The 12,951-nt window shown below is 30.4% G+C and overlaps 3 protein-coding genes across 3 annotated transcripts; 2 read left to right on the forward strand and 1 right to left on the reverse strand.

The window, feature by feature from the left end:
• The first annotated feature begins 1 nt into the window (after window position 1).
• LOC128397598 (stress-70 protein, mitochondrial-like) lies at window positions 2-2,959 on the forward strand. Its single transcript, XM_053358337.1, is given in 5 exon segments — window positions 2-143; window positions 310-454; window positions 639-1,493; window positions 1,496-2,361; window positions 2,469-2,959. Coding segments are annotated over 5 exon segments (2,040 nt in total). The 5' UTR covers window positions 2-80; the 3' UTR covers window positions 2,580-2,959.
• Window positions 2,960-4,159: 1,200 nt separating this feature from the next.
• LOC128397600 (putative protein TPRXL) lies at window positions 4,160-6,806 on the reverse strand. The gene is made up of 4 exons (XM_053358340.1): window positions 6,716-6,806; window positions 5,471-5,973; window positions 5,313-5,407; window positions 4,160-5,040 (listed from the first exon to the last, which is right to left on the reverse strand). The coding sequence occupies exons 3-4, from the start codon at window positions 5,338-5,340 to the stop codon at window positions 4,193-4,195; spliced, it is 876 nt and encodes a 291-aa protein (XP_053214315.1). The 5' UTR covers window positions 5,341-5,407; window positions 5,471-5,973; window positions 6,716-6,806; the 3' UTR covers window positions 4,160-4,192.
• A 1,287-nt stretch (window positions 6,807-8,093) lies between these two features.
• LOC128397443 (U-scoloptoxin(11)-Sm5a-like) lies at window positions 8,094-12,603 on the forward strand. Its single transcript, XM_053358170.1, has 4 exons — window positions 8,094-8,889; window positions 10,046-10,213; window positions 11,182-11,397; window positions 12,000-12,603. Exons 1-4 carry the CDS (start codon window positions 8,794-8,796, stop codon window positions 12,174-12,176), a joined length of 657 nt encoding a protein of 218 aa, XP_053214145.1. The 5' UTR covers window positions 8,094-8,793; the 3' UTR covers window positions 12,177-12,603.
• The last annotated feature ends 348 nt before the right edge of the window (window positions 12,604-12,951 follow it).

A 12,951-nucleotide genomic window follows, 5' to 3' on the forward strand; every position in this document is an offset into this window, starting at 1 on the left:
TTAATTGCATTTAATTATTTCATTTGTTTTCTTATTAATTTATTAATAACTGATTGGTTGTATTGTATAATTTCTACAAAATGTTGATTAATCTAAGGTCAGCTGCTTTAAATTCACTTGTTCGCAAGAATCTCCTTCTCAAGGTAATGTCTTTTAATTTGGTCTTTTTAATTTCTTTTGTCTTCTTTGTTTTTTTCAATTGTGATTTGTTTTTTTTTCTCTGTTTGATTTAATTGTTGTTTTCATGATTGGTCTTTTTCTTTTTCTGCTCTTTGTACTTTTTATCTTTGGTCTTTGGTTTAAATTTAGACTGGTAACCGGATTAGTGTGGTTGGTCATCGAAATGCTTCTGATGGAAAGGTTACCGGAACTGTCATTGGTGTGGATTTGGGTACAACCAATTCTTGTGTCGCTGTTATGGAAGGAAAAACACCTCGAGTTATTGAAAATTCAGGTCAGTTAATTTAGTCGATTGATTGACAATCATGGTTACTTGATTCATCTTAGGAAGCATGTTTCAGTTTAAAGGGGGGAGGGGTAATAGGAAAATATTCTCTTCTAGAATATTCGATGGGAATTTATTTATTTTCCTTGTTCAATGTATATATATTTTTTTCTTCTGTTTGTTTAATCTTTAGAGGGTTCGAGGACAACTCCATCGGTTGTCGCTTTCACAGCTGATGGTGAAAGATTAGTAGGAATGCCTGCTCGTCGTCAGGCTGTAACCAATGCTGCTAATACATTTTATGCCACCAAACGTTTAATTGGTCGTAAATTTGACGATGCTGAAGTTCAAAAAGATAAGAAAGTTGTTTCTTATAAAATTGTTCGAGCCTCAAATGGTGATGCTTGGGTTGAAGCACATGGAAAATTGTATAGTCCAAGTCAAGTTGGTGCTTTTATCTTGATGAAAATGAAGGAGACTGCTGAAGGTTATCTCAATCACAGTGTTAAAAATGCCGTAATTACAGTTCCAGCCTATTTCAATGATTCCCAAAGACAGGCAACCAAAGATGCAGGTCAAATTGCAGGTCTTAACGTGCTTCGAGTTATCAATGAACCCACCGCTGCTGCTCTTGCATACGGTTTAGATAAAGTAGATGATAAGGTTATCGCTGTTTACGATCTTGGTGGTGGTACTTTTGATGTATCAATTTTAGAAATTCAAAAAGGTGTTTTCGAGGTTAAATCTACCAATGGTGATACTTTCCTTGGTGGTGAAGATTTTGATAATGGTCTAGTAAATTATTTAGTAGGTGAATTTAAACGTGAACAAGGAATAGATCTGACAAAGGATATTATGGCCATGCAAAGGTTAAAGGAAGCAGCTGAGAAGGCGAAAATTGAATTATCTTCATCAATGCAAACCGATATTAACCTTCCTTACTTAACCATGGATGCAAGTGGACCTAAACACATGAACCTTAAATTAACACGGGCCAAATTTGAATCGCTAGTTGCCGATCTTATCAAAAGGACAATTGAACCATGTAAAAGGCAGTTAAAGACGCCGAAGTAAAAACCTCCGAAATTGGGGAAGTAATTCTTGTTGGTGGTATGACACGAATGCCAAAGGTCCAGGAAACTGTACAAGAAATATTTGGTCGTCAACCAAGTAAATCAGTTAATCCCGATGAAGCTGTAGCAGTTGGTGCTGCTATTCAAGGAGGTGTTTTGTCTGGTAACGTGACGGAAGTACTTTTATTAGATGTAACTCCTTTATCACTTGGTATTGAAACATTAGGTGGAGTATTCACCAAATTAATCAATAGAAATACAACTATTCCTACCAAAAAGAGTCAAGTTTTCTCAACCGCTGCCGATGGTCAAACTCAAGTTGAAATTAAAGTTTTCCAAGGAGAACGTGAAATGGCCGCAGCGAACAAAATTTTGGGCCAATTTACTTTAGTCGGTATTCCACCTGCACCCAGAGGTGTACCTCAAATTGAAGTTACTTTTGATATCGATGCAAACGGTATTGTCCATGTTTCCGCTCGAGACAAGGGAACTGGTAAAGAACAACAAATAGTCATTCAATCATCCGGTGGTTTAAGTAAAGATGAAGTTGAAAATATGATTCGTGAAGCAGAAAAATACGCTGAACAAGACAAGAAGAACAAAGAAGTTATCGAAGCAGTTAATCAAGCCGAAGGTATTATTCACGATACCGAGACAAAGATGGAAGAGTTTAAAGCTCAACTTCCCGCTGAAGAATGCGAAAAATTAAAATTAAAGATCGATGCAACTCGAGAGGTATTAGCTAAAAAAGACGAAGAATCAACAACAGCGGAAAATATTAAAGCAGCAACAAATGATTTACAACAAGCATCACTTAAATTGTTCGAGATGGCTTACAAAAAGGTAAGTTAATCACTCGAAAATTACACTTTCTCTTCCCAAAGAATCAACTTACCTGTTTGATTTTTAATTGTTTTTTTTTGTTGTTCTCTAAATTTTCCAATTTATAGATGGCTGCTGAGCGGGAATCATCATCATCTTCATCATCATCATCATCAGATACACAGGATGAAAAGACACAGTCAGAGGATTCACAAAAGGAGAAGGAGAAACAAAATTAGTTTTGATTTACATTAATTTTGACAAAATTTTCAATACCATTTACATTTGGTCATTATCACAAATTTCCTCTCAATCAATCGCGACTTCCCCCCAATCCATCAAAAGAAGAGAAAAAAAAAATTACTACACTCAATATAGATTAGCTTTAATTAACTATTCAAACTTGTAATCATCATTTAAATATGAGAGTCATTTAAATTGTTTCTCTTTGTATTCATTACGAAAACAAACTAAACAGTAATCACTGTTAAATCATATTAACCTACAAAGAGCCACAGCACACCTTCAAACCCTATCCATTAATTTTTGTGTTAAAGAAAAACAAAATCTAAATCAAATCATATATAAATGTTTAATAACAGTTAACAATTAGTTTAGATTTTTATGTTTCAATTAAACCTTTATTTCCCTCATGAAATGATTACTGGTTTAAAAACAAAGCAAATTTAGCAAATTGATTAAGACATTTAATCAACATAAGAAAAAAGTAATTTTATTTTTCAATTTAGATATCCTTGAATTTGATTTAGTTGTTTAAACAAACATTGATTAATTGTGTCCTATCCCTTTAATGATTATTAAACCATCCAAACAAAAAATTAATCATAAAAATGAAATTTGTTTAACTAACAACAAGCAAATTAAGAGATTGTAAAATTTTCATTAGTGAATAAAAAAAGTTTTTTTTTCTTTTTTCATGTAAATGAATTAAATTGTGTCAATTATGAATAAATTGCAAGTTAATTAGCTAATTAACATTCGTAATGGGACCAAAGAAGAAAAAGAAAAGTGTTGATCGGACTAATTCCGGAACTTCTGGTGCTTTTTTACCCGAAGGTCAATCGAGACCCATGACTGGTAACATGGATTCGCCCCCTGACCCTTATTCAGCATTTGCCCGTTTTCCAGGTAAAAAGACACTTTTAGCTCCGGTCTCACCTCGAGCGATCATTAAACAAGCACCAGCCTCACCCAAAGTGAAATCAGTGCCTTCGCCTCCTCCCTACCAATCAATTTCACCGATTCCCAACCGTCCCTGGAGTCCAAAAGTTTACGCCGTTGAATCGGTTAAATTTGAGCCTCGGTGCGAACCCAACAAAACCTGTACCGATGTTAATCCCGATGGTTCTTCGGGCAAAGCGCTGCCCGCTTTTCATGGCCTCAAATCGCTTCTTCTCGACTGTGAGAAACATTCAGGCAGAAAAAACTCCGAAGAAGATTATTACGATCAAAATCCTCCCAAAAAACCAAAATAATCAATCAAACAATTTAATCTGCTAACCATTTAAATGGATAATAACTAAATCAACCAACTAATCAATAACTCGCTACTTACCATCATCAACAATTAACTATTACAATTGTACTTTCAATCAAATTTACTATTAAAAAGTTCATTTTCAATTCACTATTATCACTCCCGTTCACAATTAAGACAAGGTTCTAAACGTGATTAACTCACAACAATTGGATTAAATTGTAAGATTATATTAAAAAAAATGAATATTTTGATTGTTTGATTTGAAAACAATTTATTATTGTATTGATTTTGATTGTTTGAAAATAAAAATGAAGCTTAATTTGTAACTTTAGGTGATTAAAAGTTGATTAGTTAGAGATTTAAATTGGAATCAAAATAAGGATATGTTAATCCAGTTTCTAATGATTGTCTATTTGACAATGGATTAACAGTTGATGAAGATGATGAAGGTAAAGGATAATTAGATAATCCTGGATAAACAGAGTTTGAATGTGACAGAAAAGGATATCGTCCAAGTTGAGACTGATTCTGTTGATCATAATTAGATGATGAATGATGATAATGATGATGATGAAGCAGTGAACTTAACGAAGCAATTTGATAATTAGCTGCTAACAATTTAGTTGATAGTGACCAAGCGGCAGCGGCAGCAACTGATGCCGTTGCTGGTGAAGGTGAACCCGAAATCGTAGTCGGGATTAGTGTTGACCTGAAGGGATAACAATCTAAATTGGATCGATAATTAAATGGTTTGTTTAATCCTAAATCGGTTAATGTTAAAGGTAAGGATGTTGATGGAGATGAGGTTGAAGATGATGATGAATTATTGAGAGAGAAACCATGATAACCGGAACCAGGTAAACATGAAAACGGAAGTGCCATTGGTTTGATCAATTTACTTGATCGACACGAGTCAAGAATACTTTTGGTCAATGGTTTTATTGGACATTGAACATTATGAGATGAAGGATAATTATGATGATGATGATGATGAGGATGAGGATTTAATATAATTGATGGAGAAGGTGATGACTGTTGATCTGTTGATGATGATGATGATTGTTGATTCGTTAATAACTTTGATCCTTTAGATGAACTTGTTGATATCGGTAATGGTGATGACGATGTTCCAGAAGCTCCTTTGGTCAGTCCACTTTTGACCTTTTTATTTTTCCTTGGACCTCGTTCCTCTTGAACGGCTAATTGTGAGCATTCAATTTCCAATGATTGACAATAATAATGATAACAATTTAATTCTCAATTGTTTCAACAACAATAATAACATGTAAAGGTAAACATTTTGACAATAGAAAAACAAAAAGCTAAACAACAAGAAAGCAAAATACTAAAGGTCAAAGTTACTCCCAAAGGTATTGACCATTTACTAATCTTATATTCAACTAATTGGTGACCAATTTTCGGGTCAATCGGAAAAGGTAAACTTTTAATCAAGTTGACCATCGATACTCACCAAATTTGTTCATATTCACTTGAAACATTTCTGTAGACGGCAATAAGGGCACCAGTTTCGTCGAGCCTTATCAATGATACAATTAGATGTTCCTGCTTTTTAAGAAAAACGGAAATTCAGGTCAATCAACGAAATCGATGTCCAGTATTCATACTTACCAATGCACCGATAAACGGCTGACCTGCGGATGGATCGCTTAAAGAAACAACTACAACCGTCACAACAATAGACACCATAATGTTTACCATATGATTTATCACCACAAACCTCACAGGCCACCGGAACCGGAAGAGTTCGACCCATTGGTTACTAATTATTATTTGTTTTTCAATATTATTTTTTTCTTCTTCTTCTTCTTTTCGATTTGATCTAATCGGTTGTATTAAAATCAGATTAAACAATGAAAACAAACAAAAAATTAACGAGGTGATTAAATCTATTAAAAAAAATACAAGATGATAAATGGACTTTAATCTTTTCACGGTTCATTGGTGAATGATTAAATCTAATTCCATATCAATATCATCATCGTCATCATCTTCCTCTTTTTATCCTCATCATCTTCATCATCCTCAGTCATTTTCTTTTTCATAGTTAAGTAAATGTTGGATGAAGAAAAGGAAGAGAAGTATATTCATCGAATCGCTTTTAGAACCGAAATCTGATATATAAAGAGAGAAAGAGTAACGCGTAAAATATTTATTAAGCCCGAAAACAGTTAGAATAGAACATTGAATTTTCGAAGAAAAGGTAGAGAGAGAGAGAGAGAGAGAGAGAGAGAGAGAGAGAGATGTTGAAGATGATGAAGAAAAAAGAGAAAGAAAATGATGAAGAAAAGTAACCGAAAACTTTGACAACCTTCAACCTTCCAAGTTCCATGTTGATGTTAGAGCTTTTCTTTGTTAATGTGCGTCTCTCTCTCTCTCTCTCTCTCTCTCTCTTCATATCCAATCACTTTCATCACTTTTATCATCTCATTCATGAGAAGATAAATACTTTGACAGGAAGATAAAAAAAGAAAGAAAAAAAAGGAAAATGATAAATGTTCAAATCAACTGCCGTCAGAATATATCATCAACTTTATCAACTCTCACATTCACAATTTAACAAGGTAATCAAGTGGATTCTTTTACACATTATACATATAATATAAGTATAAATAGTAAATCACTGATAATCAAACAATTAAAAAAGCTTAATTACCTTTGATAGTATATAACAACAATAATCAATTGACCTTAAATTGTCCATCTATTCAACTATTAAAGCCAAAGTAAAAAAAATCAAAGGGAAACTAAATATTATATATTCGGGATCAATTGATCTCTCTCTCTCTCTCTCTCTCTCTCTCTCTGGATATTAATACAAGTGATCAATTATAAATCACTAACCTTTATCCTTACCTTTTTTCAACCATTTTCATCACTTTTACCGTTATAAGAGGTATTCAGATAATGGATAACACCAATTCTGAAAAGGCTGAGTGAGATGTTGAAATATAATCAATCCTATAAGAAAAAAAAATCTCACATAAACAAATCACTCAATTGGTAATTCATTTTTATCAATCAATATATTAGCAGTTAATAATTAATCAGCTGATTGTTTTGTTTGCCTTCAAGGGGTTTTCACCCTTTCCACTATCCACAATTTGCAGAAGTAAAACTGAATTAACAAATTGTCATCAACCTACTATTATTATACTTAATTGTAGTCTTGTTGATTTGATGATCATCATTTGTCCTTTTGATGATAATTTGATTAGAGTTTACGATTTAATTAGTTTAACCTGTTTGATTTGATTTGTTGTTAGTTTTCAAATACTGACAATCTATTGTCTTTTACATCGGTTGTTTAAACAATAGTATTTACCAATTGTAATTACAATTAAAATTACGTGATTTAATTGTTTATCTTGTAAGAGTAAAAAAAATCACGAAATGAAAAAGAAAAACAAAATTAGTTTATTGATTAAATTAAAAACGAAACGATTTCAATTCAAATCTTTACGTTAATCTGATTAAGTTCAAACTGAGAATTGTGATTATTATCATCCAATGATTAACTTTATCTATGAGAATTTCAGTTGGCATTAGAATATCAAATCGGTTGATGACCATTTCGAAAATTTCATAACTCTTTCTCTCTCAACATGATATTAATATTATCTCATGGTAAGAATTTGAGATTTAAGAAAAAAACAAGAACTTTTCATCACTTGAATGAGAAAATTTTTTTCGATATATAAAGAAAATGATACATTGAGATTTTCGATGAAAAGAAAATAAAAGTTATTTAGTTATTGGAATAACTGGTTAGAGAATTGAATGAAATTCTCATGGGATCTCATTAACTTTAGAACTTTTCGAACAAAGAAATAGAGAATAACTAGAAATGATAAGAAAACAAAAGAGATAAATATTAAAAAGAAAAATATTTGATGAGAATCTTCAGAGAATTCAACTCAGAACTTATTCCTCATGAAGCGAAACTCATCTTCATCGGGATTTGGAATCTGAATTTAACCTTTTAACCTTCTTCGTGTTATTAATTAACTGTATATCTTATTTATCTTCATTCCGGATTGAATTGGTGATTGTCATACACGAAATTTAAGTAAATATTAATTCACTTGCGAAAATGATAAATTTTAAAACATCCATAGATCGTGTTGATCAAATGACTTTTAACAGTTATGATGATGGTTATGATCATGAATTAAATCAATCAGAATAAAAGTCAACAGATAACTTTGTTTTCTTTTGTTTTTTTCGTTCAATCTATTGTTGGGTGTATATGGAACATGATGATCATGCTCATAGTATTTTCTTCATAGATTCTCATTGAGTTTTCTGGTGAAATTAATGAAATTCACCCGGTAACATCCTATAAACTTCGTGTTAAGGTCAGTTGAACAGTTGAACAGTTTAACTCAACTCAACTCTTCTCATTTTCATTTATTGTTATCACGAAACAATAACATCTCATATTAACTAATTGTTGCGTCGAATTTTCATCTTTACCAAGTTCATTCTCTCTCTTTCTCTCTCTTACTAACTCGCTCACTCCTTGTCTCTGTCTTTATCATCATCGTTATCATTTCATCATATTCATCATCATCATCGACATCAAACACATCATCATATTCCCAATCGTCATAATCATCACCATCATCATAATCTCAATAACCTTTCATCTTTTTAGTCAATAATTTATTTGATTCGATTGAGAATCACCAATAAAATTGATTTGATTGTGAATAATTCAACAAATAATTGCAACAATTTACTGTTAAATTGTTATTCTTTTCTGTGTTCATTCAATCATCTAATTACTAGTTGAACCTTTTTTTTGTTTTCTGCTTAATGGATTATTATTGATACTTTTTGATCAAAGTGACAATCATCAAGTTTACAGTTTACTACAATTGATTCAAATTAGACTAAAAAACTTTCATTCCAATTAAATCAAAATCATCATCATGTTACTTTGGATTCGAATTATTTTATTTCTTATTCTCACATTTTCGACTAAATTTTCTTATGGACAAACTAAAAGAGATTATGAAGACCAATCAGTAAGTAATTCTAATTGATTGACAAATTGACTCAATCAACTAATTAAGTTTAATGGTCAACTAATTAATTGACTAATCGACTAATTGATTATTGGATTGATCAAATTGTTGACATGTGAAATAATCATTCAGTTAAAATCAGTTAAATCACAATGAAATCAGAGATGAACCAAAACTAAATTAATCAGCAACAAGTGAAATAATTTAATCAAATCAACGTGAAGATAATTAGTTAATTATCATCAATCAAGTGAAATCTCTTGATAAATAATCAAATAGGAGGAAAACATACAATTAATGGTCAACAATAATAATCCTCAAAAGGTTAAAATCTTTCAGTTGATTAACAATTTGATTAATAATTAATACAAATATAAAAGTCGAAGTGACAAGAGGATGATGATAAAGATGATGATCAAATTGATTAAGATTATTAAGAGAGATAAAAGATGAAAGATGAAGAAAAGAGGCAGAAAAAGAGAAAAATGATGATAATAAATAAGGTAAATGCTCTTAAATGTCGTTTATAATTTTATCAATTTCATTCATGGAAAACTGTTCATTCATTTCTCATCATGTCGATAATTGAAATAACATTGGAATTAGAAATCTTGTTAACAAAAGAAAAACTATTTACCTGTAAAAGGGAAACGATTCGAATTACATGTTTTAGTCTTAATGGAAAACGTTCAGAAAGCGAAGAAGAGAGAGAGAGAGAGAAAGAGAGAAAAAGAGAGCGAAAAGTTCTATTCAAAGTTCTATCAACTTTTTTTTCTTCTCTTCTCTTCATCATTATCATTACCGTTATTCTTATTAGTCTTTTTTTCTCATTCTTCGCTTTTATTTATTCCAATTCATCTTATTCTTCTTATTATTATCATTAATAAACAAGAATCTATTTCATAAAGTGAACAATTTACTGAATTTCCACTGAATCGGCACAAAAATTCAACAAATAATAGAAATAAGAACAAGAGTAATATCAATTTCGAAGATGCTTATTAATCTGTAATATGAATATTTTATCCAAAAATAGTACAGATAAATGTTGTTAAATTTATCTTTAGAACGATTGATTCAATCAATCCAATGATTCAATGATCCAAAGTCTAATTCTAATTCTAATTCTAATTCTAATTATCTCTCTTGATTACAGAATTTACCTGAATGTTCCCATGATTATTCTGTGTGTGGTTATGTTGAACTGAACAACATGGGAATCAGTTCACAAAGTATTTGTCAATGTAAAGATTTCATCTCATGTCCTGAATCATTTGATCGTTTCGATGGACGAACTTTGTCTCATGGATTAAATCAGTATAAGGTAAATTGTTGTTAATTGTTGTTAATTATTATACATGAAAAGAAAGTACTAAATGTCTTAATTATTATTAATATTAGGTGGAGATTATCAAGAAAAAGTGAGCAAAATTAGTCAACTAAAGATTTTTGTTTGACTTTTAATGAGGTGTGATAGATTAGTTAGTTAATCACATTCTCATTGAATGAAATTATTGTTACTATTTTAGCTAATTACTACAAACAGTAATAGTACACAGTATTCATTTTATTAACAATCAGCTGACTAATTAAAGATAATTTGCATTTCAAAAGGGTAATTAAAACACCCACGATAACAACAATCAATTCATTAATTGATTGTAAACAATTATATCTATGATTGAATTAATTGTGTTGAAACATTTTCTATTAAATCGTCAGATTAATTGGATTAGTTAAAACAATCAATTGTTTCATCGATACGATGAGATAATACAAAAGACCAACGATCAAATTCAATTAACTTTATTATTATGTTTAAATTGTATCCATTTAGATGATGATATTGATATTACATTTATAAAAATGATGAGAAATTAATACAATTTAAATTGTAATCATGATCAAGTTATTAAATTGAAAGTTCAGTATTCATGGATACTCATCATTTAACCTGAAAGAAAAATAATCATGAAAATTATTTTCCATCTAAAATAGTTGATAGAATATAAAAGATTCGTTTTCATGCTCATGAGCTTGAAAAGTTTTTCTTACCTGAAAATTATTCGATGAACTAAATGAATATTATCAAGAAACAATTTTCTTTTCTTTATTACATCAAAATGAGAGATACTAAACTTCCGTTTCCTTTTTACATTAACCCTTTTCTCTCTCTCTCTCTTTTTCTTTCTATTTTCTTGTTTCCTGTTCTCTTTTGTTTCTCTTACCTGTTTTCTTCGTTCACTCATTCTAACCATACTTTTATTCTGTTCTATTCTATTCTATTAACAGTATTGCCAAGAAGCTCCTCGTTTAAAAAAATGTTCGCATGATGAAATTGTCTATAGTTCGATCATCGAGTATGATGAGAATTTCCAACTGATCAACAGTGACAATCGAATTCACTGTGAATGTCCACCAAGACATATTTTTGTACGAAATTCAACAAATACTCACACAAGGCCTAATGGAGAAACGATCATTAAAACTCTATTGAAATGTTCATTGGTAAGAACTTTTCTTCTTTTTCATTTTCATTTTCTTTCTTTTTTGTTTCTCTTTACATTTTCGTCTTTTTCCCGAATGATCAATTTACTCAAATAAACATCGTCGAGATTTAGATTTTATCCCTGATTAGATTCAAAATGATCAATCCTCTCATTTATTTACCTTCGTCACCATTAATTACAAATCATTTCAATTAAAACAAACAAACTATTTCCTGGTCTTGGTCAACTAACTTGATACTTTTACAAGACAATGACCAGTCTAACCAGTGAAAAGTAATCAATTTAAAATAATACCTCATTTCTAGAGTTAATTAATTCCCACTACTACTATATAACTAATTAGATTAAAGCCAAATAGTTAATCAATCAATTGATTTTGTCTTGCTCATTTCTTTCGTTCTAAGCCCTTATTTGTTTGTACTTTAATAAACTCAAAGGTTAATTTAATTTAACGACAACAATCGAAGTCTAAAAACAAATCATATCATCTAATTGTTCATCTTTAATCGAATAACAATAATCAATTATATCTTTTCTCTTTTTTTCTCTCTTTTCTCCTTACCTATTAATCCTTTAATCTTTTAATCTCTTAAATCCAAGCCTAAAATCTGTAAACCTCAAGAAAACTGTATGACAATTAGTCAATCATCTCATTCGACATTTATTAAGAAATTATGTAATTGTCCAATGGATTCATTTTGTCCAACGGACACTCGATATGCCGCTGAAGTCATGGACTTTACTAAAGGATCAGCATTTTCAATGAATTGTATTTAAACAATAAACAACATTACAATTAGTATAATAACGATAATAATAATAATAATAATATTGATAATTTCATCTCAATCATATTTTAATCATCTAAAACCATCCAAATCACACATCATCACCACGTCATTTTCGGACAAAATCAGTAATCGACTCTCTTGATTTTTAATTGTCTTCATAAACATAATCATCTCCATCATTTATCTGTACTCATAATCAATCATTTTCAACGCAAAAGTTAAATATTATAAAGTAAATTAATTAAACTGTTTCTCGTTTTAATCAATAATTTGTATTGAATTTAATTCAATCTCTTTCCTAATCTATCTGACAAATTCGTTTCCTAGACAATCATCACTAATCCTCCTCTCTAATCTTTGCAATAATCACTATTATCCCTTGTTTACAATTAAAACTTAATCATCTCACCTAATCCTCATCCCACAATCAAATCTATTGTTTTAAATAAAAGATTGGAAAACTATTTGTTTGAGAAATTTAATTTCCAATTGACATTTTATTCACTCTCTCCAATACTCTCAGGTAATATGAATATATAATCATCATCATGGTGAATATTCAATATTTCATTCAGCAAATCAGGTAATCATCAATCGTGGCAATGAGTAAAGTTGTAATGATCAACTGATATAACAATAACAATCGCCGTCAATGACAACAAGTAGATTAATATATGGATAAAAAAATGTCAATTTTCATTATTTACATAACATTTTCATCCTCATCTCATACTAATAATATATTACAATAGTCTTGTAAA

Source organism: Panonychus citri, unplaced genomic scaffold (genome assembly GCF_014898815.1).
Source record: "Panonychus citri isolate SS breed McGregor unplaced genomic scaffold, ASM1489881v1 Contig00033, whole genome shotgun sequence".
NCBI classification, from domain to species: domain Eukaryota; kingdom Metazoa; phylum Arthropoda; class Arachnida; order Trombidiformes; family Tetranychidae; genus Panonychus; species Panonychus citri.